The 26874-nt window shown below is 42.4% G+C and overlaps 1 protein-coding gene across 1 annotated transcript in view; it reads right to left on the reverse strand.

Annotated features, from left to right (window-relative positions):
• Window positions 1-4787: 4787 nt before the first annotated feature.
• The window catches only part of LOC128739863 (zwei Ig domain protein zig-8-like), a 164319-nt gene continuing 142232 nt past the window's right edge, over window positions 4788-26874 (reverse strand). Inside the window, exons 5-6 of the mRNA XM_053835364.1 lie at window positions 5096-5264; window positions 4788-4936 (exon numbers count right to left, since the gene is read on the reverse strand). Coding sequence (XP_053691339.1) covers window positions 4788-4936; window positions 5096-5264 — 318 coding nt within the window. The remainder of the gene's footprint in view (window positions 4937-5095; window positions 5265-26874) is intronic.

Consider the following 26874-nt stretch of genomic DNA (forward strand, 5'->3'; position numbering starts at 1 on the left):
GTGAAGCGGGTCAAGTAAAGGCGCTGTCGCAGCGTGTTCTTATCGAACATCCTCGTGTTCTTATCGTAAAACCTCGACGAGATTACGACGGCAGTTGACCTGAGGGATACTCTGCGGGATCAGCTTAAAGTTGATGTGGCACCCGCAGACATCCGGTTGCGGAAGGCATATGAAAATATGCAAACCGCAACTTTAAACGTGCCGGAGGAAATCGCCAACAAATTGTTGGCGTCTGGCAAAATAAAGGTGGGGTGGTCAGTATGTACACTGGTGTCGAAACGGCGTATCGAACGCTGTTTCAGGTGTACGGGCTTTGGCCATCTGGCGGCCAAGTGTAAGGCCCCCGATCGGTCTAAGCTGTGCAGGCGGTGCGGCGAAGGTGGCCACTTCGCCAGGGGATGTAGCAACCCCCCCAGATTCTTGCTTTAAACAGCAGAAGCGGGAAATAAGCATGCCACAGGTGGCCCACTGTGTGCGGCTTATAGGCGGACCTTGCAACGATAATGGTGCAGGTTATACAGGTTAACCTAAACCACTGTGAAACGGCACAGGAGTTGCTTTGGCAAACGGCAGCCGAAACGGGGTGCGGTGCCATTATCGCGGATCCCTACCGGGTCCCCCGGGGCGGCGCAAACTGGGTAATCGACAAGGGTCGGATGGCAGCGATTGCCGTGATGGGTAGATACCCGATCCAGGAGGTGGTGTCGTCCAACCAAGAAGGGTTCGTGATTGTTGTGGTCGATGGCGTCTGCATCTGTAGCTGCTACGCTCCACCTAGGTGGTTGCCGGAGCAGTTCGACCGGATGCTAGACGTGCTCACCGACGAACTCACGGGCCGCAAGCCCGTTGTCATTGGAGGAGACTTCAATACTTGGGCTGTCGAATGAGGTAGCAGGTGCACTACCCCGAGGGGACAAAGCTTGCTGGAAGCTCTGTCCAAGCTGGATGTAGGTCTGGCTAACGTGGGATCCGTCAGTACCTTTTGCAGGGGGGTACAACAATCGATCATCGACATCACCTTCTGCAGCCCAACGTTGCTTGCCAACATGGGCTGGAGGGTGTCAGATGAGTACACGCATAGCGATCACCAAGCTATACGGTACACGATTGAACGACGGACGCTACGGCCACGCGGGTTGAAGTCGACAGGGAGGAGGTGGAAAGTGAAGTCCTTCGACAAAGACCTGTTCGTTGAAGCACTCAGTGCAGAGAGCACCCGCTCGAACCTGAGTGCTCGTGAGCTGACCAACGTTCTAGTACGGGCATGTGATACCACTATGCCCAGGACGGGGCAGCCAAGAACGGTCGTCGCTCGGTATACTGTTGGAGTGATACCATTGCCCAGCTTCGCTCCAGGTGCCACAGAGCGAGAAGGTTAGCGCAGAGGGCCCGGACCGATGCAGATGCTGAAGCTCGGGGGGTCGAACTTAGAGTAGCCAGTAGTGATGCCCGTTAATCGTTCGATTAATTCAACTAATCGAATAACTATCAAAATATTCGAATAATTTTTAATCGAATACTGCCAGCACGAGTAGTTGAATTAATCGAATAGTTCAAAGGAAATAATGTGAATGCGAATAATCCCCGAATAATGGCCGCTAATCGTTCATAATCGTTCGATTAATCGAATTAATGAAAAAATATTCGAATATTTCTAATCGAATACCACTAACACGAATAGTTGAATCAATCGATTAGTGCAGACAACGCTCGCCGATTAATCGGTAATCGAATAATTGAAAATTTCGGACATCACTAGTAGCCAGGTCGGTGTTCAAGAAGGAGGTTAGGCGTAGCAAGAAATCCTGTTTTCAGGAGCTAAGAATTACCTAGAGGTATGCGAATTTCCAGACAAATGGAAAGTCCAAAGATTGGTACTGCTGCCAAAGTTGGGGAAACCGCCTGGTGATCCCTCGTCGTACAGGCCAATTTGCTTATTGGACACGCCAGGCAAATTGCTAGAGCGGGTAATCCTAAACAGGCTGACGCCTGTGATGGAAAGTGATGTCGGACTGGCAAACACGCAGTTTGGCTTCCGTAAGGGGAAGTCCACTGTAGATGCCATAAAGTCGATGTCAAAAACGCCTTTAACAGCGCTAACTGGGGTGCAATCGCGTTAGCGCTGCATAGGATGAGGGTACCGGATCATCTATGCAGGTTGCTTAAAAGTTACTTCGAGAACCGGACGGTAGTGTACGACACGGCGGATGGGGCGAAGAGGTACAAAGTGACAGCGGGTGTTCCACAGGGTTCGATTCTCTGCCCGACGCTTTGGAATGCCATGTACGATGGGGTACTGAGGCTCGAACTACCCACTGGGGTCGAGATCACTGGCTTCGCCGATGATATCGTCCTTACAGTGGTAGGCGAGTTTCTAGAGGAGGTGGAAATGCTGGCATCAGACGCCATAAGCATAATAGAGGGTTGGATGGCGGGCGTCAATCTACGATTGGCCCACCATAAGACGGAAGCGGTGATGATCAGTAACCGCAAGTCGGCCCTAGAGGGCAAAATAATCGTTGGGGGACAGGTGATTGTCTCCAAACGAAGTGTGAAGTACCTGGGTGTCATGGCAGACAACAGGCTGAACTTCACCATCCGTGTGGATTATGCTTGTGGCAAAGCGTCAACGGCGGTTACTGCGCTGTCCAAGATCATGCCGGACGGCTACGGTCCTAGCAGCAGTAAGAGACGCCTGATGGCCAGCGTTGCCATGTCGGTGCTACGATACGGTGCACCGGCGTGGGCCCCGGCTTTGGAGAGTAAGCGCAATCAGGCATATCTGAACAAGGTGTTCAGGCTGTTAGCATTGCGCGTTGCGTGCGGCTACCGTACCATATCGTTGGATGCGATTGGGGTTATTGCAGCCATGATCCCCATATGCATACTCCTAGGTGAGGATATCGAGTGCCATAGGCAGAGGAACGTCAGGGGCGCTAGGGACAGAGTTAAGGTGGACTCTATTAGGCGTTGGCAGGCGGAATGGGATCGCACCGACCATGGTAGGTGGACCCATAGGTTGATCCAGAACATATCGTCCTGGATCGGTAGAGGACATGGTGAGGTAAACTTTTTCCTTACCCAGTTTCGGAAGTATCTACATACGCGTGGGCGGGTAGACTCTCCCTTTTGCCCCGTTTGCACGGTAGCCGAGGAAACGGCGGAGCATGTGATTTTTCACTGCCCGCGGTTCACGTCCACTCGCCGGGTGATGCTTGCGGTCGTTGGGGAAGACACCAACGCCGACAACATTGTACAGAGAATGTACGCTGAGTAGCGCGCATGGGGTGCCGTCGATAGGGCGGCAACGGTGGTGATAACGGAGTTGCAACGGCTAGAACGTTTGCAACGACAGGGCCTGACATAGCTTGCTAGGGTCAGTAATGGGCTGATTGGGCAGCCCAAGCCCTAGGTGAAGGGTAGTGGCGGTATGAAATGGCAAGGGTGTTGTGTGAACCCACACACGCAACGGACAAGTCGGAGTGCTTCGGCACGTCCTCCCTCCTGAAGTAAAACCTAACGGTAGTTCCGGGAGGGGTTCAGGAACGGGCAGCAGGATAGTTTTTAGTAGGTAGGCGCATGTTGGCACCATGTGAATCCTATTCGGCACCGTGAAGGTGCTGTCTATGAAGATTTTCTCCCTGCATAAACAATACAAAAAAAAGTCGTCGTATGTTCGAATCTCGGCTAGGTGGTGCAGCTAGATAGAGTCAGTAGGACTGTTGTACTAGCCTTGTAACTGTTCTGAACTCTAATAGCCGGCTGTGTAGTCTGTCGATAAAGACAAGTCCAGTCTTAAAAAGACGTTTGAGCCCACGGCATTGCATCTTCAATAGATTAGTGTCCAATTGTCAAAGTTTTTCAATAATACTTACGTTGTTATAATTCAACTGGGGTCAAAATTCAGTAACAAATATGTTCGGATATTGTCTCAATATTATCATACGCTTGTATTCACGTTTTATTTTTATTTTTCTTTTATATATTTTTCCATAGTTTTGTACATTCATTTATCATATATTGTTTTATGGTATTTCTCATAATTCATTTATAATTTCTCGTGTTACTATTTTGTCGTCATATTTTGTTTTAATATGAAAATATCACTCAATTACCAATACTCCTTTCCGTAACTGTTCAACGTGGCATTAAAAATGAATTCAGTATTCGTGTCTTTGGGCTATTTTTCCCGCGCTTCGATTTAGCTGCTTTCCTTCGGAAATAAATTTGAATTTCATTAACTTATTCATTTGATTCTAGCAATAGATACCTAAATCTTAGTATTAATAATAACAGATGACCTTAGACTAGATTTCATTTAAGTTTTTACTTTTAAGTTTTTCTGACCATATTTTTTTATGCTTATTAAATTTACAGTAACCATCATGATTGATTAACCTACAGCTTAAAATTTTCTCATCTAACTGCGAATCGTTGATTCCACAGGTCATGTAACACAAACTCAAATATGTGATCGTTAATGTTAAGAACCGAACTCGTCGGTTTGACGGCAGCCGTCCGCCGTCGCGGTAAAACGTGTGCTTCCAGTCGTAGTGTCGATATCCGTCGACGGTGATTGTGCTGCCATCGTGCAAGCAGGGATGGAGTGACGTGAATGGGCACCGACAGGACAGACCGCCGTGGTGCCCGTATGCTGCTATCGGGTAAACTGTTACACACTAGGCGAATGGGATTCGTAATTTGATTGATCAGTACTCGACAGATTGTGTGCGTTAAGAACAAAAACCATCTAAGAACTAGGCTCGCGTAGATATCTAGCAAAGCGGCTACGTCGGAATGTTTAGTTCGAGCCCGGTTACCAGCATGGAGCACAGCAGCAATGAGATAAGCACAGACAACAGCACTGACAACTGGTGGCCGTGGGGCGTGCGATGATACGGTTGGCCCGCGCGCTGCATCGCTGCTGGGAACTCCCCTGGAAACAGAATGGGAAACACCTGTCAAATTTTTCCCTCAAGCTGTCCTTTAACAAAGAGATGAACGGATAATTCGCATTCCAAGAGCATGCGACTGAAGTACTACTGGCTGGTAACTGTAGCTTAATACGGCAAGCGAAAAACTAAACTAAACTTACCATTCAGCACATGTACGGTCACACTTCTGCTTTTGGCGTTGGACGGATTGCAGGTATACTGTCCGGAATCCGCTGGATTGGCGCCCGTAATCAGCAAAAAAGATGTTGTCGTGTCACCTTTCTCGGTGACAACAGAGACGCCCCCACGTGTCGAATCATAACTGATAATCTGGAAGTAGTTGAAGAGTGAGGTAAACTGGGTTAGCGATGGAAAAAATTCGAAATCGAGTGGTCGTAAATGCACTAAGGCTAAAAGTTTGGCCTTGCGCTTTGTTGATAGTCTTTGCCAAGATTAGAATTACTAGATATTAACGTCTCTGTAGGAAGCATGGCTAGGCAAAATCGATTAGGGAGAGTTACAGATAATTATCTCACATGTGATGAATGACTCATAAAGAGTTTTAATAACCATTATTGTTCCATCACACAAACCTTTTCCACGGTTTAAGTTGCGTAAGAAAACTACAATTGTTCCTAGTACCAAGCACCAAGAACAAGAGGTAGAACTCCAGAGCACGTAAGTTTGAATAAGTGCAAGTGCATAAAATTGTAAGTTTTTATGGCTTGCATGCTAGTGATAGTGACAGACAGACACTAAGGAATATCTATGTCAAGTATTCATATATTTATTAAGTCCGATACACATCTTATAGTAAAGCAGCGCATGAAATGGTAAATTCTCCTGAAACATATAGATTCATCTTAGTTCATCAATAATTATGGAGAAAATATATGAACATCAGTTTCATTACAATCATAACACAACATAACTAAGAAGGAACTGTTTCCTGTTTATGGTTGCAACTGTCTGTCGACGTACTTCCAAATAAGCTATCAAAGCTGATCACAAACTCGTTGTTTACGCCACTGGAGAATTCCTTATCGTTACATTCTCCAATCGCATCCGAGTGGGGCTTTTATCATCGCCATATTTTGCTTCATATATGAAGGTCCCTATCGTAATATTCTCTAACAGGCGGAGAAAATACTGTTCAACAGTGTCAGATTGAGCTTCTGCAAGGAAGTGGAATACCTCGGAATCATTCTAGGCACAGACTATCAAGCCTCTATCTATAAAGCAACTTGAGCAATCTGGTCTTACAATTCATTGTTCTATCAAGAGTGGTGCGAGCCTGTTCTGTAATTAGTCCTCCCTTCACACACAGTAACTGCTCGGTCAAGAATTATTCACACGTACAGATGAATGGTCATTGAAAATAATTTCCAGTAAATCAGTGCAATATTCTGCGCAGCAATCAACCACTCACTCACTGGCTGACGTTATTCGTCCTTTCTGGAGTAGGTGGATGGGTTCGCTATGGGAATTGAGCGGATGAAAAATCATATCGCTATTGAAATTGAGCTTTGGAAAAACACGACATCGGATATGCACACCAAGGCGCAGTTGGGAGCTTGCTACCACACCGGAATAGATCTCGCATGCCCAGGAAAGTATAACAGAGTGGTTACAAGGCTCCGATGCTGGCAAATATTTACTCATCAATAATTCATGAATCGAAATAACATTACTGATCGGTTGCTCCTAGGTAGCTACCATTGCACTGCTGGGAAGATGCGTATACGTGGGTTCGGTCGTGTTTATGTACCTGTTTGTGCGCTTCTCCGAAGCGACGGTGCTACTGGAATAAATTCCACCAATCAGCCATATAACGAGGCAGCATCGAAGAAATTCTGATGCGTGTAAATGGTTTTCACTGATAGACAACTGCAATCGATCAACCGTTACTGATACGGGACACATATTCTCTCGACCGAATGGGAAACGCAGTAAGTACCCGCCCTTTTCTGTTTTATTCAGTAGCTTGCGCCAGTTGTCGATACAATCCGAATAGTATTGAACTTATTTATAAGCATGCAAAATAAGCACCTGAACGTGGGTCGCTGCGTGCTGTAATTGAACATCGTGAGAACCAAATTAGTTGGTTTTAAAATTAATTTATTTAAACAGGTGCTTTGAATAGTAATATTCGGTTCAATACGGTTCAAATCATTTTCCAGTTGGCCTAGAGGTACGTTACTGGTGCAACAAGCTAGCCGTCGTATGTTCGAATCGCGATTCAAAGTGACCAAGGTCAGAAGCAATAGAATCGTAACTCCAGTTCCCCAATTGTCTTATATACTTACTACTGGCAGTGAAGTCTGTCGAACAAAAGCAGGCATAAAGGGTAGTAGGAATAGCTACAAGTGTTAGTGAGCAAGTACACAACCCAACTGAAACCTCAAACAACAATCGACCGGGTGCTGACGAAAAGCGATGGATGTGTCTTGCTGGACAATAAAATCTACGAGAAAACCGGTTTCAACCAAATCCCGCGGGTCAAATTCTACATCAGGTATTTATTCAGGTTTGTTTTCGCGGATAAGTTCACAAAAATAAGTCATGATTTGGTAAGGGATCTGTTCATGTGGCAAGAAAAGCAATGTTTTGTGACAGATAAGATTAGGAACTCGGAAGTATACCAAAGTGAGTGCCCCAATAAACGGATTTTGCCCTTTATTAAGTCCCCCATTTACGTTTTGTGTAGGTCTATTCAGCTGTCATTACAGCAAGAAAGTGCTACAATACCAAGTTACAATGTGGGTTTTATTAAACTCTTATGGAGTCCCGTTTATCACAAAAAACTGAGTCCACCAAATTGTCTCTGATCCGTCTAATAGAGAAGTATCTGGCGATAATGAAGTGGAAGCTGATTATGAATGGAGTAGTCACAAGCGACATTGGTCGGATGAAGAATTCTTCGGCTGACCAAAATCGTGACTGAGAAGCTATAAATATAAGAATATATTTTACAGTCAAAAGTGGGCACCATAAATTCTTTGTGTACGGCTGCATAATGCGTAGGTAACATCGGTGCTTCGTATATCTGATGGTATAAAATACAGCCCATAGTGGTCTTTTTTGCATCTTATCCAGCAACTCCTCTCTCTATCTTCCCGAAACCGGAGTGGAAACAACCTTAGCGGGGCTCGAGTAACCAACCTCGGTAGAGACTAAGCTCGTTTAGTAAGGGAAGGAGACATTCGTGCGAACGCTGAGCAACGAGGAATAACCTTTTCAGCCTAGAGCGTTTGGTCCCATATCAAGGCGGCACCTTATAACTTAATGATTCTACAACCAAGTGAGCGGTTGGTGCTCCGTAGCCACAAGGTTACTGAGTCTATTTTGACAAGCGAATCGTCGACGAAATTTCTTTCGGAACATGATTGCTTGCTTCAGAGAGTATTTACACCGATTCGGTTACGCAAGGTCACCCTTCTGTCCAGAGTGTGATGGCTTGGAGGAAACACCGGAGCATGTGATCTTTGATGCCCCAGGTTTGAAGCGATGCGCACGGAGATGCCTACACTCAAAGTAGACAACATCATTGAGGAAATGTGAAATAGATGACTCGGAACGTCATAAATAGATCGATTTCATGAATTCTGGCCGAGGTGCAGCGAAGATGGAGGGCAGACCAGCAAGCCGGCAACGCTTAGCTTCGATGGAATGGTGATGAGTATATAGAGGATATTGTGACCCATTGATCGGACGTGTCCAGGCCGCATATGACACACAGATCAAAAGCAATGCGACTCTGGGCGCGGTAAAACTCTGGACGGACGCTTATGTGTGGGGGATGGGATCTTTCCCAAAATGGTCCTTTTACTTAGATGGACAATGTTCAAAGCGGCAGTTGAAGAAATCCTGTGATGGTGGATGTGACGGAGTGCGCGGTTTGTTGGAGGGCACTCTTGATTTGGCCCACATCTCGACGGGTACAGTTGTCGTGAATGCGGTTGCGACGCTATTTACACTCACGCAAAAGAAATCCTGCGATGGTGGCTGTGAAGGGCTGGATGTCAAGTTGGTCGCCATCCCCGTATCGGTATACGTCTCGACAGGTAATGGAGTAGTGCGAAGGCACATCGCAAGCAGTGCCGCTCCGTAGCCGCAAGGTTACCGAGTATGCTTTGATAAGCGGATGGTCGTGGGTTTGAATCTTAGTAGAATAAGACCACGCGTTGTCAAGTGACTTTAGCATGGGTTTATTATCAGGCCCCCTCATTTACCCTACCTTCATGCTGATTTCTATATTACCCACTGAAGCCTCTTGACAGTACAAAAGTACAGTTAAGTGTACTGATTAGAGAAACGAATGAATCCTCGCCAGGGATGGCTATAATATAGGACAGTGCTGGCAGCGAGGAACGAGCGGGTAAAGTAGATCAAGGTTTGAAGGAAGGGTATAACACCAGTACACACAAGCATGCATAAAAATTAATAAACATATCGCTCACTCAATAGCGATTACAATAGCTCAAAGAAGTGCAGTGCGGGTCATACAGCAACTACCCGGGCGTTATCACAATAGCTCAATGATACTGGTCGCAGCGATGAGTCCACACATGGAAAAAGTAGATACACCCATAATAGAGTTACGATCATCAAAAGTTATTGGCATGCGATCACCCGAGCAGGGCCGCCTGTCTGTAGCTGGCCCTGGAATGGGAAGAAGATCATGCAGTCAGTGGTTGGAAGTTGAAGTGCAAGAGCGGGCTTCCAACCGGGTTCAACCCGAAACGAAGAAAGCCTCAGCCATGAAAATCACTTAAACAACACTGAGCCTGTAAGGAATCTTGCGACTCGGAGACGCCAGCCGTACACTCCCACATGTAATCAAAGGCGTCGAATCATGTGGAGAGCGAAAATGACTAGTGATTCGTGCCTACCTCGCGGTCTGCTTCGGGTGCTGGAAATGTTCAACGAGGCTTATCCGCAGTTTTCAGATAACGGATCGTCACCACTAACGTAAACTAAGTGTCTGCTTATATTATTAACCGTTATGTGTACGGGAAATTTAACACCCATAAGTGTTCGGATGGGTACCCGGGTACCCACCGAAATGAAATGCTTCTAACTTTATCAATTCTTGACCGATTTTGGATCTTGAACCGTCAAAAGATTGGAAAATTTGTCTATTTTTAGAGCATGAGACTTACCAAGCCTGGGACCACGTCTGGTTCCCGTAAATCCGGATCTCCAGGACCATGTTCCGGATCCAAAATAAATGTGTACAATTGTCAATAAAACCACACAATATTGGTATCAAAATTCATGAAATCACTCCAGGAGTTGATGTTTATCCATTTTGAGTCCATTCAACTTATAGTCTTTGGAATGGCCACTCCGGAGCAGGTTCCTGTGGGGCCTTACGGGACCGCTAACATATTTGAATAGAAAACCCTAGCAATATGTATATCAAAATTCACGAAATCACTCCAGGAGTTGAGTTTTATCCATTTTGAGTCCATCTGATGATTTGTCCCCGGAATGGCCACTCCAGAGCTTCCTGTGGGGCTCTATGAGACCAGTAACGTGTTTGGATAGAAACCCTAGCAATATGTATATCAAAATTCGTGAAATCACTCCAGGAATTGAAATTTATCCTTTTTGAGTTCAGTTGATGACATGTCCTCGGAATGGCCATTCCGCAACAGGTTCCTCTGGAGCCTTATGAGACCAGTAAAATGTTTGGTTAGAACCCCCAGCAATATGTATGTCAAACTTCATGAAATCACTCCAGGAGTTGATTTTTATTCACTTTGAGTCCATTTGATGAGTGGTTCCCGGAATGGCCACTTCGTAGCAGATTCCCATGGGGCCCTGAGGCCACTAACATGTTTACGTAGAAACCCTAGCAATATGTATGTCAAAATTCATGAAATCCCTCCAGGAATTGATTTTTGTTCATTTAAGTCGATTTGACGAGTTGTCCTCGGAATGGCCACTCCGGGGACAACTTGTCAGATGGACTCAAAATGGATAAAAATGAACTCCTGGCGTGATTTCATGAATTTTGACATACATATTGCTGGGGTTTCTATCCAAACATGTTAATGGTTTCATAAGGCTCCACGGGAACCTGCCGCGGAATGGCCATTCCAAGGACATGTCATCAACTGAACTCAAAAAGGATAAATTTCAATTCCTGGAGTGATTTCACGAATTTTGATATACATATTGCTAGGGTTTCATTCAAACATGTTACTGGTCTCATAGAGTCCCACAGGAACCTGCTCCGGAGTGGCCATTCCAGGGACAGCTTATCAAATGAACTTAAAATGGATAAAACTCAACTCCTGGAGTCATTTCGTGAATTTTGATATACATATTGCTAGGGTTTTCTATCCAAATATGTTAGCGGTCCCGTAAGGCCCCATAGGAACCTGCTCCGGAGTGGCCATTCCAAAGACTATAAGTTGAATGGACTCAAAATGGATAAACATCAACTCCTGGAGTGATTTCATGAATTTTGATACCAATATTGTGTGGTTTTATTGACAATTTTACACATTTGTTTTGGATCCGGAACATGGTTCCGGAGATCCGGATTTACGGAAACCAGACGTGGTCCCAGGCTTGGTAAGTCTCATGCTCTAAAAATAGACAAATTTTCCAATCTTTTGACGGTTCAAGATCCAAAATCGGTCAAGAATTGATAAAGTTAGAAGCATTTCATTACGGTGGGTACCCGGGTACCCATCCGAACACTTATGGGGTAAAAAAATTCGAAGGCCCCCCCTTCAACCCCCCCTGCTGCTACAGGCAATCTGTTGATGACAAATGGTTTATTCCCACTAGTTAGGAGCATTCTACGAGTTTTAGCTGGCTGAGTTGTCGTAAAACTTGTTTTTCGAGGCTATAAAGTCTCAAAAGGTACCCGGGTACCCAGCCGAACACATAACGGTTAACCCATTTCCTCCCAGCGTTGCGAAAACGCAACGCACCTCGATTCTAGAGAAGCCTAGGTTGCATATATCAACCTGGACCCTAAGAAACAAAAAAAGATTGGAAAAAAATCTAATCGACCTGTTTTAGTTCAAAGCTTAGATGTTACATATAACAAAATTACAGCCGTGTAAACATAATAGGTCTTGTTATTTTCAGTCAGCTCAAACTAGTAACTTTGTCCTCGGATGGAAGTGGGAACGTCAATGACAGTATTTTTGGATTCGAATCTAATGTTCTAACCTATCCGCAATGGCAAAGCTATGTAAAACCTGCATACCACCCCTCCACCCTTCTGTAAATCCATACGGTTTCATTTTTTCAGCGTACCGTTGCGGGACATAGAGACAAAATCAAAAATACATCTCTGCGGTTTTTTCTTAGTCGATCTAAAACAAAACTTTCCTGAGAGTTTCAGCTTTTTATCTCTTCTGGAAAAAGTGTGGGGCTTAATGGTTAGCCACTCTTCGCAGATTCAATCGTCAGTAATATCAGTCAGTAGTAGTGGTACCTAGTACCAGTAGTGGTGGAAATATTCCATTATGTTTGCAGATGTTGGTACTTGCCAAATGATATTGGCACTGGTAGTTTGATACATCAAACTTTTATAAAAATCTGCAAAAATAATGGAATATTCAGAGTTTCCAACACTACTGGTACTACCACAACTACTGGAGCATATCCTATATCAAGCATACCACGGATTTACAAAAGTTTAAAACTTGCTTAAATTGTAATGCTTCAACTCTTTTCGTCGGTACAAACGAAAACAATTTCAAAATTTGAACTTTAACATTTAATGTAAACATTTCTGTGTGCAGTTCACAGTTGGTGTGGTGCTCCGCCGACCGGAACTTGTACAGATTAATTTTATGCAGAATATATGTACAAATACGTCCTTCATATATCCTTAGAGCATTACCGTGCCTGGCGTGCATATTAAATAGAAAAACGGTTTTAATACAAACGCTGGCTACAGTCGTTATGCAGCATCAGAGATGCTGCCATCCAATACAGTGACTGCGCTCTGGGGAGACACAACCGGCAAGCTCACTCCGAGAGCGATTTCATGCAGTCAGGACAGGTACAACCGTCCGCACAATATAGATGATGCAGTCTACTGTGCGGTCCCATCCCACGGCAGAATTTATAATTGCATGCATTCTATCCCGTTTCCTCCTGGCTGCCAGCAGCAGTCAGTGCAGTGGCGGCGGGTTTTGCTCAAGTCTTGCCCCGCTTTGACTCGCTGTTGAGCGGATTGGAGGTCGGTAGCACATATTTTCGTTTCCCCACTAGTCTGCGGCAAATTCCCCGCTGGGCCAACGGTACCACAGCTTTGCCCGCTTCAAGTCCTGACCGAGGCAGCTATCCAAGAGTTGACTGCGCTCCGAACACTTAATATTTCAATTTCAAAGTGAACAAGAAATGAATGATGATATTTGCTTGCACAGCATAGTTTTCCCTTTTCACTTGGGCTTTTTTGCCGTTCGAGTAGCAGTATGTTTGAAGCGACTTTCGAGTTGTTATATTAAAGTTTGGGAAATCCTTAGAAACTTTGCTGCAAATAGTCATTCGGTGCTGAAGGAAACAAGCTATGACACGACCGACGTCGTGATGATATCGCTTCACAGTTCTTAGCCTCGTCCGAAGATGAAAACGAGAGCCGAACGGTACCGTACAGTATAGGAAATGGGTTTTCAACTTTGAATCGAGAATCTAGGTTGCACCAGCAAGTGTGCCACTGCTGCCTTGGCTCCGTGAGCTGCACAGTTTCACCAGGCATAAGAACCACACTGGGTTTTGTTTTTGCATTTGTTCCATGAACGGATTGTGCATACATTGCAGCTAGGAGTTCATAAGATAGTTGTTGCTTAAGTTGTGCACAGACGGGTAAACAACTGTTCTGTTCTCTTTATGGCAATTTACTAATGAATCAAGGCAAGCTCAGTCTACCTTCTCTTAATTATAACATTTGATTCTTTTCTTCCGAACTGTGCATCTGTTTTTCGTTGTTTTCCTATGCTTTGTGCCAGTATCAAAACATTTTCGTTTTCAAAAGAAACTAACGTTGACAGACAGAGTAACATCGTTCGTATTTCTGTGTGAAAACATGTTCTCTTATGTAGATTTTTTCATACGATGTCACGACATAATCAGATGTGAATGGGAACACTATTTCTTCTAGAAATATTGAAGAAGTATTCAAGTACTCGAAAGGAGAAAAAATTAACTGTTAATAAACCAGTGCGACCAAACTAATAATGAGCACGCGTCTTTTTGTACAATCTATACCTATAAAGAAGGATTTCTGTCTGTCTGTCTGTCTGTATGTTCCTTATAGAATCGAAAACTACTGAAACAATCGGCATGAAAATATGCATGTAGAGGTTTTTTGGGGCCTGGAAAGGTTTTAGTGATGGTTAGAAACCCCTCCCCCCACTAAGAGGGGGGGGCTCCCATACAAATGATACACAAATTTCTGCATAACTCGACAACTAATCAAGCAAATAGAACAAAATTTGGCATGTGGGTGTTTTCGGTGACAACAATTTATTCTATGGTAAATTGAGACCTCTCCCTTCTTTATAAGGGGAATTATAACTCCTCTCCTCTTTAAAAGGGGGGGCTTCCATACAAATTTCCTCATAACTCGAGAACTAATCAAGCAAATGGAACCAAATTTGGGATGTGAAGGTTTTCGAGGGCAAGAATATTTTCTATAGTAAATTAGGACCCCTCCCCACTTTAAGAGGGGGGACTCTTGTACCAAAGAAACACAATTTTCCTCATAACTCGAGAAGTAATTAAGCAAATGGAACCAAATTTGGCATGTGAGTGTTTTTGGAGACAAAAATTTTTTCTATGATGAATTGGGACCCCTCCCCGTTTTAGGAGGGGGGATCGTATACACATGAAATACAAATTTCCTCATAACTGAAGAACTAATCAAGCAAATGGCACAAAATTTGGCATGTGAAGGTTTTCGAGGGCAAGAATATTTCTATGCTAAATAAGGACCCCTCCCCACTTTAAGAGGGAGGTCTCCTATACCAACGAAATACAAATTTCCTCATAACTCGAGAACTAATCAAGCAAATGGAACAAAATTTGGCATGTGAAGGTTTTCGAGGGCAAGAATATTTCTATGCTAAATAAGGACCCCTCCCCACTTTAAGAGGGGGGTCTCCTATACAAACGAAATACAAATTTCCTCATAACTCGAGAACTAATCAAGCCAATGGAACCAAATTTGGCATGTGGGAGATTTTGGAGTCTAGAATTTATTTTACGATAGTTAGAGACCTCTCACCCCTGTGGCAGGGGGATATGGACTCTCATACAAATAAAACAGAAATTTTTGCGAAACTCAAAAACTAATCGAACTCGAGAAATTCGAGACTCTTCCATAAAACATTAGTCAATACAAGACCACAAAAACTATCTATAGTAACACTAGATCATTCAGGACGAGACGGTCGCGAGTGTTGCCGGTGACCCGCCGTCGGAAGCGCCGCCCACTGGAGGGCTTGCAAAACTCGAGATTGTGACAAAGATCATCCGAGATTCATGATTTATGTACAACACAGGTTAATTTGTGGCAATACGAAGTTTGTCGGGTCAGCTAGTGTAAATATATAGATATATATAAGATCCTTACTCCGTCTGTAAAGAAAACCAGGCCCCTGATAGTATGTCATTTTTTTGGCAAGAATCGCAGAACGCTCTCCAAAGGCTTTACACAAAGCTGAAACTAATACATGTGTCTCCTAAACTACAGCAGGTGATGGCACCTCATGAACACTCCGTCATCCGAAGCAGGCTTTGTTGTGGGTCCGTAAGAGAAGGAGCGCAAATTTTGTGTACAAAAATAAAAATATTTGTGAAACAACTATGTACAAATGTCAGTATCCTGGTTAAACCCCCAGCATCACGGTTGACAATGGCAAATTAGTATATAAAATCATTATGTAAGCACAAACCGATCTTTCATACTCTTATAGAACTACAATATGGAAAGTTTGCGAAGATTTGTGCAAGCATTTCCAGTAATTTTTGCCTTTCCGACTGTTTTCTTCAAGGTCCTGCTAGGCAGCCATGTTTTTGCACTCAACATCTAACCATTTGCGTAAATGAAACAGTATGATACCGCTATACATTCTGTTCGTTTCACTCTGCAAAGCCGGTATGCTGGCAGATGGGTATTACAGTAATGTTCCGGTTTTGTCAGCTCCCGATTTTGTCTGCCCCCGATTTTGTCTACCCCCGATTTTATCAGCCTATAAATTTTGTTCAACTTTTGTGTCTTTAAACATGATTTATAAAGCTTTTTAGCCTGCTTGAAACTATTCTGATTCTCTGGGGAGAGGTTTTGAACTAAATGATGCCTTCTTGCGAGTAATTCGGGGTCAAAAGTAGGGTATTTTTGTAGTAAAAGTTCTAAAGTTCCCAATTAAGCACAGATAGAGGTATACTATATTCAGCAATGTTGTGTATTTTCACTACTTGTACAACTTTCTAAAACAGGAAAAAGTCACACATCAACTACAAAAACAGCTAAAATTGAAAAATTGTTTTTAACGGTTTTTGATTTATGAGAAACAGGATTTTTCTAACTTTGCTAAAGAGATAGAAGGTTACTGTCTTCATCCAAATTTCTTGTAATAATATGCTGTAAAACTGCAGAACACATTAATCTGTTATCACAGACAAACAGACATAACTCTTGGAAGAAAAATCCATAAAAATTATCGTACCTCACATTTAGCCTTAACACTAGCACCATCTATGATCGACATTCCCAACTTTTAATTTTAAGAAACTCTTCCAAAGGTTTCGTAAACCAAAAACCAAGTTTTCCCGCTCAAAGCTAATGCGCACCAAAAAAAATTCGGGACCAGTGTGCTGTGCCCGGTTCATTGAGCTTTCGGTTGACCAATTGAGGGTTAAAATTTGATTATTAGTAGAAGTCTTCGATGTTGCAAGACTCGAATTTTGAAAAAAAAATTCGAAAAAAAATTTCCCGATTTTGTCGAATTCCCCATATTGTCCGCCCAAAATTCAACAGGGGTCTGACAAAATTGGTACATTACTGTTTTTTCAAATCTTAGCCATATTTTTGCAAATAATACTCACGCCGGCAGTAGATGTTGGCTACTGTCAAACACATAGAATAGGGATAGGGTTGCCAGTTCCTTGGTTTTCTTGTCATCTTCTTGTTTTGCTAATTTTCTGTCTTGCTATCTTTCCGTCAAACTTTCTGATTTGCCAAACTTCTGTCTTGCCAACTGTCTGTCTTGCCATCTTTCTGTCTTGCCAATTTTCTTGCCATTTTTTTTTGCTGAATTTCTGTCTTGCAAATTTTCTGTCTTTCAAAATTTCTGTCTTGTAATCTATCTCTATTGCCAACTTTCTGTCTTGCTAATTTTCTGTCTTGCAAAGTTTCTTTCTTGTCATCTTTTTATATTCCAAGCTTTCTGTCTTGCCATCTTGTTTTCTCGGAAAATTTCTGTCTTGCGAACGTTCTGTCTTGCATTCATTTTGTCTTGCCATCTTTCAAACCTGCTAATTTTCTATCTAGCCACCTTTCATTCTTGCAAAATATCTGTCTTCCAGGCTTCCTGTCTTGCTATCTTTCTATCTTAGAAATTTTCTGTATTACAAAATTTCTGTCTTGCAAACTATTTGTCTCGCAAACTTTGTGTCTTGCAAACAATCTCTTTTGCCATCTTTTTGTCATGCTAAGTTTCTGTCTTGTCATCTTTCTATCTTGCCAATTTTCTATCTGGCAACTTTTTATCTTGCAAAATATCTGTTTTCCAAACTTTATATCTTGCAAAGTTTCTGTCTTCCAACTTTCTGTCTTGCCAATTTTATATCTTGCAAACTTTCTGTGTTGCAAAAATTCTGTCTTGTCATTTTTCTGTCTTGCAAAGTTTCTTCCTTGTCATCTTTTCGTCTTCCAATCTTGCAGTCTTGCCGTCTTTATTTCTTGCAGAATTTCTTTCTTGCAAACTTTCTATCTTGAAAAAATTCTGTCTTGCAAAAGCTCTATCTCCCCAATTTTTTGTTTCGCCATCTTTCTGTCTTGTTAATTTTTTGTCTTACAAAGTTTCTTTCTTGTCACCTTTTCGTCTTCCAAACTTTTTGTCTTGCCGTCTTTCTTTCTTGCAAAATTTCTATCTTGCAAACTTTCTGTCTTGCAAACTTTCTATCTTGCAAAGTTTCTGCTTTTCCGTCTTTCTTTCTTGCAAATTTTCTGTATTGCAAAATTTCTGTCTTGCAAACTTTCTGTCTTGCAAAAGCTTTGTCTCCCCAATTTTTTGTTTCGCCATCTTCTTGTCGTGTCATTTTTCTGTCTTACAAAGTTCCTTTCTTGTCACCTTTTCGCCTTTCGAATTTTCTGTCTAGCCGTCTTTCTTTCTTGCAACTTTTCTGTCTTGTTAACCTTCCATCTTGCAAAGTTTTTGTCTTGCCGTCTTTTTTTCTGTCGTGCAAACTTTCTGTCTTTCCATCTTTCTGTCTAGCCGCTAATTTTCTTTCATGTAAAATTTCTGTCTTACAAACTTTCTGTCTTGCAAACATTCTCTCTTACAAATTTTATGTCTTGCAAACTTTCTGTCTTGCAAACATTCTGTCTTGCCTGTCTGCTTTCTTATCATCTTTTTGTCTTCCAAACTTTCTGTCTTGCCATCTTTTTTTTCCAGCAAAATTTCTGTCTTGCGAACTTTCTGTCCTGCAAACTATCTGTATTGTAACCTTTCTGTCTTACTAATTTACTGACTTGCCGTTTTACTTTCTTACAAAGTTTCTGTCCTGGCAGCTTTCTGTCTTGCCATCTTTCTGTCTTGCAAAATCTCCGTCATGCAAACCTTCTGTTTTGCAAATGTTTTGTCTTGCTAATTTTCTGTCTTGTCAAAAAAAACCAAACCAAATCAACAATTATTTACTATCTTGCCAGCTTTCTGTTTTGCCATGCTTCTTTCTTGCCAACTTTCTGCCTTGAATTCTCTGCTTCTCTATCTCACTGTCCTTCCATGTTTCGCTATTGCCAATTGTCTTACCAACTTTCTCACGAAGTTTCTGTCTTGCTGTCTTAAGATTACTACTGATTGAAGTGCACGCTAGTGAAAAATTTTCATGCCATACCTTTTTTATCAGCTTTCCAAGCACAGACGATATAACTTATAGGGTCTGGCGCTTTTGTTACTGGAGTAATTCTCGCTGAAACGGGCCACTACAGACACGAGGTCTTCAAATATTGATACTTTTCCACTTGTTTGGTTGAAAATGGTTGAAAAAATGAGAATTGCTCTTTTAATACCTCGAAACAATGGACCCCTCGTTCGCCAAGGGGCTCGAAAGTATTAAACAAATATGAATTTTAAGCAAACCTTGAGATCTATATGATGTGATATTCCCTAAATTTGCTATGAAACAACTAACAAATGGCATGGTTATGTAAAGAAAAAGAACAAGGCATTCGAATGGAGTAAAAAAATTCTTGGTGGCCATCTTGGATTTGGTTACCATATTGGATTTTATCAAAAAATCGCCATTTTCGCCCACAACCGATTTTCATTTCAAGACCACCGTTGGAAAGCTGATGAAAAGTGCTATAAGAAATATCCATCAAATTAAGTGTGCATTGACATTAACTAAAAGAAACAGTTAAATCTGCGGAAAGGTTTACAATTCTCATGTATTGTTAATTGTTGCTACACAAAATTAATTTTTTACTCGGGGTAATTACGCTGCGCATCAAAATTAATGAATGCTTTATATGACATTTTTTCTCAGCTTTCAAATGGTGATCTTAAAATGGAAATTGGTTGGGGGGCTCATGGCGAAAACGGCTGTTTTTTTTAATAAAATCCAATATGGCGATCAAATCCAAGATGGCCGCCAAGAAATTTTTACTCCATTTGAATACCCTGTTCCCCATACAATTTGTTAGTTGTTTCACTGAAAATTTAGGGAATATCGCATCATATAGATCTCAAGGTTCGCTTGAAATTCAACTTTTTTGAAACTTTGGGGACCCTTGGCGAACGAGGGGTCCACTGTTCCGAGGTATTCAAGGGGTTTCCGACAGCAATGATTACTACGCACCTTCGAAAAAGTTACTTTTGATTACTCTACTGATTACCATTGATTACCTAATTAATTCGTAAATGATTACAAAACTAATCTCTGATTACTACACACTTGTACGCCTTACTGGAAACCCCTAAGAGGTATTCTAAGGCTAAGAGGTAAGAGCAATTCTTATTTATTAACCATTTTCAACCAATCAAGTGCAAAAGTTCCAATATTTGAAGACCTCGGGTCAGTATTGGCCCCGTTTCAGCGAGAATTATGCATTGCAATAAAGTATTATACTCATGATTGTAATATACTAAAATATTGTAGAGCTTGCTTATGCAGTGAAATAGAATGGATAGGTTCGTAATGTGATTTCGAATTCAGAGCTCCTTATTTCCTCGCCACTTTTGTCTCTAGCAAAACTATTCGGGTTTTGTTTTTTTGTCGGTAGGTTTGACCACTGCGACCATATTAACCATGCAGTCGTGTCTATAACACAACCCTTCTAATATTTTATTTCTTTCATCTGATTTCATTCAATATATCCTTATGAAAATTTCATAAATTTTCTAAATTTAACGTAAATTCCTAGCTTATTAGATTTTAGAACTGTACTTCTAAGCCAAATGGCGGTCATACACGAGCACTGCGTCGTCGTTTCTGTAGCAACTAAACAGTAAAACCGCAGGAAATTGGTTGATATGCTATTTTCCAATGTATTAAAGATAAATCACTTTTATTGCTCAATGCTGGCTGAACTGAACTGAGTGGGGAATACGCTAGGTCAAACGTCTATCAATAATTTGCGAGTAAATTGACCGCACAATTCAATCAGGGATTTTTACGATCCACACGATAGTTGATTAGAATCCATCGGCTTGTTGTAGCAATGGAATTGATACATCTGAAATATTTTGCGCACTTGCAACTAGAGCAAATCATAAATTGTTGAAAAAATTCAACCTTTTAGGTTTTGCACGAAATTCCGGTATATGTAGTCATTCCTGTATTAAATTAGTTTAATTAATTACGGACGCAGTTTGAATTAATTAAATCCATTTATTATCACGTTCCTCATCGTTAGTTATAGAGAGCCCCCTGTTTGTGTGGCTCGGGCTCGGGATCAACAATTTAATGCCTGAATGTGTACATTGAAAGAACCACGCTTCCGGTCAAACAAATGAACTTGGTTAGTGCGCGGTCTAAGCCGCTACACTTTTCCCGGAAACTCAAACAGTAATAAGCACTTTCACACTTTGTGCAAATCTATGCGGTACCGCCGCCCTGAACCGCGAATAAATCTCGGCGCAAAACCGCGAAGAATACAAGCGTCTGCTTGTGGCATCCGGCCGGTCGTTCGTGCAGAAGAAGACCGCACGCGAGCGGGAAACGGAGGGAGGGTGCAGCGCCGATTTCAATTCGGTGTCTGTTTTCCTTCCTGTTAGCTGGCCTCGCGTGCGGAACTCTAAGTGAAATTTATGTCTTCTAAGTGCACGTATCTATTCACCGGAAACGACAAAGGCGAGGGACGGGTCGCCCTGATCCTAACGCTCGGTTGGCGGGAGTTCCATTTCGCCATAAAATCCATTACCATATTCATGGCATCCAGTCAGTCAGAACTAGTTCGGGAAACGGTTCTACGATGGAAGTGTGCTATGCTAACCTTTATTGAGTCGCTCCTCTGTAGCGTTGTTGTATAGTGAATTTCCTAGCGGCGACGACTGAGTTGAACTTTTCCATTGAACAACGTATATCGTATGGTACAAGTAGTTGACAGCCAGTCAGAGCACAAGATGAAGATACGGAGGTTTCGCCTGACTCTGTCATTCGTTCCTCAGGAGATTTCAATAGACACCGACTGGCTTGGCTCTGCTGCCTTGTATAGAGTTTCGATCTTTTGCGGAAGAACTTTTTTTTTCAGGAACCCGGCACGTAAGAGTAGTGAAACATGATTCAATTCCGGTCCTTGGGTTGCGGATGAAATTCCCAGCGATGCCCACATGATAAATGTAGTCTGGCATGGCAGCTTTCGTTCCCATGCTAACGTCTTGATTGCACACGCACCAAGTTATGTTGGCAGTGAAAAATATGAACTTTCGAGTAGTAGGTACACGATTCTGGATTGGTTAACTTGAATGCATAATTGATGACATGCTGGAATCGGGTTACTCTAGCTCGTAGAGACCGGGCGGCTTGTCCACTGTCCGTTTTTCAGGAATACGTTTTGCTGTAAGAGTGACAGTTCTAAGATTCATTTGCTCCGGGGGAAGATATTGAACGTACGTAGTTTGGTCTGATTGAAATGGCTCCTTTTGATGTTTGATGTTTTGATGTTGATCGAACCGGATTTTTCTCAGATGGTCTAATGCCGATTATAGCTAAATGCATGTTGAATGTTTAGTTTGTTAGAATTTCATGAATTTTAAAACGCAAACAGAATCTTCGAAATCGAAAATTATTTTGTTTCTGTTTCTAAAAAATTATAGATGACGATGAAATAATGGATATTAAAAATTGTTCCAAGTAAACCATTTAAAATAATTATTTGTAACAATTCACTTGCGCGTTTAAAATTTTCATCTTTATTCACCAAATTTGAAACGTAAAAGTATATGTTTGTATATAACGGGTGGCAACTAAAATTTTGGATTTGGAAAAAAATAGTGTTCATTTGAAAACGGTCCGTAATCGGCTGTTCGGCGAAGCTTTCATTTGACGTCGAAAGAGGAGTGTTATACGGACATCATGTCAACTTTGCGAATGCACCTCTTGATTCTACCAATCAACTGTTTGCAATTCGTGGCTCTCCAGTTATTTTTGTACACTAAGGAACTCAAAATTTCGAAGAAATCTTCGATTGGGCGCACTGAGACGAATTTTTCGGATCGTGGTTTGTGGTAAGAATGGGATCGAATGTGTATTCAGGGACGATTGTGTTTTTTTGGCGAAATGCGTTGATGCCTATCCGGCCAAAACACGTATTGTCCATCTGCATGCTGTTTTTGTAGAAACGGGGTCAAAATTTCAAACATTCGTCTGGAGCATCTAAATTGATAGCCAAACCAGAGGGGTTGTTATTGAAGAAAAGAGAAAGAGAACGATGTCCTTCTGCGTTCAGAATTTTGGCTGGTCTTCCACTACCTTGCTTGCGAATAGTGGTTGGGCATCTTAGGATTTGGTAAACAGTCGAAGCCGCAACATATTTGCTTTTTAAATGTTGTACCGAATACTTTTTGCCGAGATTTCTGTGGCAGTTCGTAGAAGTGTACAACGCGCTCCCGAAATGCTTCTTGTTTCAACGACATTTTTAGAAAACTGGGCAAGCATAAACAAAACAAAAATAAATTAACAAAAAGAGAGAGAGAGAACTAACACATACATACTCTCATTTTTCTCTGAGCTCGTTTGTTGTTGAGTATAGGGGCGAGCAAAAATTTCAAAATTTTAGTTGCCACCCGTTAGCTGAGTTAGAAAATTGTACTAATCAATTCAGGCTATAATTTTTATCCAAAAGAGAGTACTATATTGGACCATACCAAACAAGAACCCTACTATTCCTGTCATTGGCAAAATATTATAGTTTACTACTGTCAAACCGCCCATTTAGTTTCGAGGTACGATGCTGGTCTAACAAGCCAGTCGTCATATGTTCGATTCCCGGCTGGGAGGTGCTGCTAGAGTCAGTAGGATCGATGCGCTAGTCACGGAATTTTCCTGTACTCTAGTAGCCGGCTGCGGAGTCTGTCGATAAAGAAGGGTCAATGGTCTTTAAGTTATCTCAAAGATGTTTATAACCCAAGGCCTTGCTTTTCTAGCTACTATCAAACAAATTTTAATCGTCCTCGTGATTTATGTTCTGCCTAGAAAGTCAAATTTCTTTTTCGAGAAAACTTTTTGGGTTCTGACCAAATTCTACTAAACCTCGGTTCTTTTCAATGACCAAATAACCCAAAGTTTACAACTTGCCTTTGACCCCACCGTAACATTTTGGATTTCGTTTGATATTTTCACCCACTATTTCTCTAAAGTCAACTTGTTTTCCAACACATTAGGTATTTTATGAAATCTAACCTTCATGATGGCTCAAAACCTCTCAATCGGGCAAAATTCCGACAAGTTCGGTGAGTTAACATCTTTTGGTATAAAGGCAACATTGTTACCTCTGTATCAAGCTAACACCGACCGCGCGTAAAACAGCGTCTCGTCTCCTTGAGAGCACAGGAAAGATTTCCGGAGGTACTTCCAGAGGACTGCCTCATCTTGCCACTCCTACAGATGGCCCGCTTTTTGGCGAGTTCACACGCTCCTGCCTCTGTGACTGCTCTGCGTCCGGCTTGATGTAAATCTCGTCGCCCAACACGACGCGCCTCGGTTTCATCAGTAACTCTCGGTACAGCTTCCTGGTACGGGTTTTGAGCATCGTGTTTTGTTTGTCGTTCCAGTTGGGTGCCTTGTGGACGTTGTGGACCTTACATACGAGGCGCCTGGCACTTTTCATCGTTTTTTGGACAAATCAAATGAAAACACCTGCCTTTCTCGCCGCATCGCCAATCGACATTTTCATCCGACACTTGAACAGACTTAAAACCTTCCTGCCCTCCACCAGATCAGCTGTCTTTGCTGTTCCTTTCTGACTGCCGTTGTATCGCCGTTAACTGTGCACTGCCTGGCACACCGTCGAAGATTTGCCCTCGCGTAGAAAATTTCCAAACCGGGCAATGCGTGTCGCTATATCCAAGTACACTCTTTGAAAACTTAGATCATGGAACTTGCAATCTATGAATTTCCTTGGATTTTCCTTGGTGCTTGTAGAATAAGTAAAGACTGGCAAGTATGACATGGTAGCGCTGCAGAAGTTATGTTGGATGAGGATAATAATACGAATATACGTGTAGGGATATTCATACTATCTACAAGACCTGCGGTAACATTCACGGGTAGCTTATTGACTTATTGATCCATATCCACTGCTCCTGTAGAACAAAGGGATGAAATCAAAGAGATGCTATTCGCCGTTGATGACATCGACGATGAAGTTCCTCGATGGAGGTCCAGTTGTCTACCAACTACGCACGAATGATATATCGCAGACAGTGATTAACAAATATCTATAGTTTTTGCGTGTTCTCCCCTGAGACGTACATCTGTGATACGGATTCAACATTGGAGTCGAAAATTCGAATTTTGGTATGTGGAGTACTCTGGTTTGAGTACCAGATGTTCCGCTCACCCCTGGCCTTCGTCATCCGTTTGGCTATATCAGTCTTGGTACCACCGTCGGGCGTTGCCAGATTTTGAAGTGTTTAGTTAGCGCCATTGACTTAGTTTTTGCTTCATTGACTGTGAGACCGATTGCCTGGGATTTCTCAGAGTGATCGTCTAGCTTTCTGTGTATAGCAATTTGGCGTTACGCGAGCACTATAATATCGTCGGCTAGGTCAAGGTCATTCGGCTCTTTCATCACTTGAGGATGACAGGGTAATCTTCGATTAAGGCTACTATTGACTAGCACTAACTAGTATCTCATTTATAACGATAACAAACAGCAGATGTAATAATATGCAGCCCTTTATCATACCAGCAGCAACCTTAGCGGGGTTGGACAAAACACCATTGTGTAACATTTTGCACGTGAATTCCTGGATTACCTACGAATGGTCGTAACACAAATGACCGAATCACGAATGGCCGAAACACAAATGGCCTAAATTACAAATGGCATAATATGTCTAATGGCCGAAACATGAACGGCCGAATCACAAATGGCCGAATCACAAAAGGCTGAAACACGAATGGCCGAACGTCATATTCGGCCGAAAATAATCACGGTATCTGCACAAATGTTGGGTATATGCTGTCCTTACTCGCTACCGCTCGTTCGGACTTAACTAAGAGATAATCCCTAGTAGTCAGTAAACCTAGGAAAATGCATGCACCTAAATAGTAGGCGCTTCCAACGGCAGGTCACCGGCGCAAACTCGCGGCCTGCGGCCGTCTCGCCTTGAATAATCTTATAAATATTTGCTACTAACACGATCAATAGACCTTGCACCCTATAATAAACGTAAAGCATTCGCACTTAGGGAAAGAAACAACTATCAATCATCATACTATATCTACCAAAATAAAAAATAAGACGCAGAGTATGTCTTGTTCTTCTGACACTAAGCTACAGAATTTTACGAAAAGTTTTTTTCCTTCACCTATCAATGACGCGGATCATCACAGAGCTGCGAGTGGAACAAAATGCAACAAAAATTTTGTTGATTTAGGCATTCCGGGAAAATTCGGTCTTTGGTGATTCGGCCACTCGTGATTCAGTCTTCGTGATTCGGTCATTCATGATTCGGCCATTCGTGATTCGGCCTTTCGCGATTCGGCCTTTCGTGATTCGGCCTTCTGTGACTGTTGTTGGAATTCGGCCATTCGTGATTCAGCCATTTGTGTTTCGGCCATTCGGTACCAGCCCGAATTCCTCTTACTGGACTTTGATGAGTTGGAACAACTTTTCTGGAGCTTTTCTCCACCAAAGTGCCTAAGGGTGCCTTAGATGTTTTCGTGGTTGATTTGGTCAAACGCTTTTTCAAAGGTAACGAACATCAACAGAAAAAAGTTCTGTAATTCGCTTTGTGATATCGAGCAGCACGGAGTTCAGGTTTTTGTCTCCGGGGAGTAGCTTTAAACATCTCCGGGAGCAATTTCAGCATTAGGTTACACAGTACCTTAATAATAACATAGAGCAACGTGTTGCCACTACAGTTACCACATTCTTTAGCGACTTTGACTAATTTGCCCTCCCTAGTAACAATTTGAGTTTTATTGCACACTTATCGCGGTTTTTATGTCCAATTTTGGTCACCAGAACCGTCATAAATACGTAATAAAACTGCCCTGGCATTTAGCGGCT

The sequence above is a fragment of the Sabethes cyaneus genome, chromosome 3 (genome assembly GCF_943734655.1).
Source record: "Sabethes cyaneus chromosome 3, idSabCyanKW18_F2, whole genome shotgun sequence".
NCBI classification, from domain to species: domain Eukaryota; kingdom Metazoa; phylum Arthropoda; class Insecta; order Diptera; family Culicidae; genus Sabethes; species Sabethes cyaneus.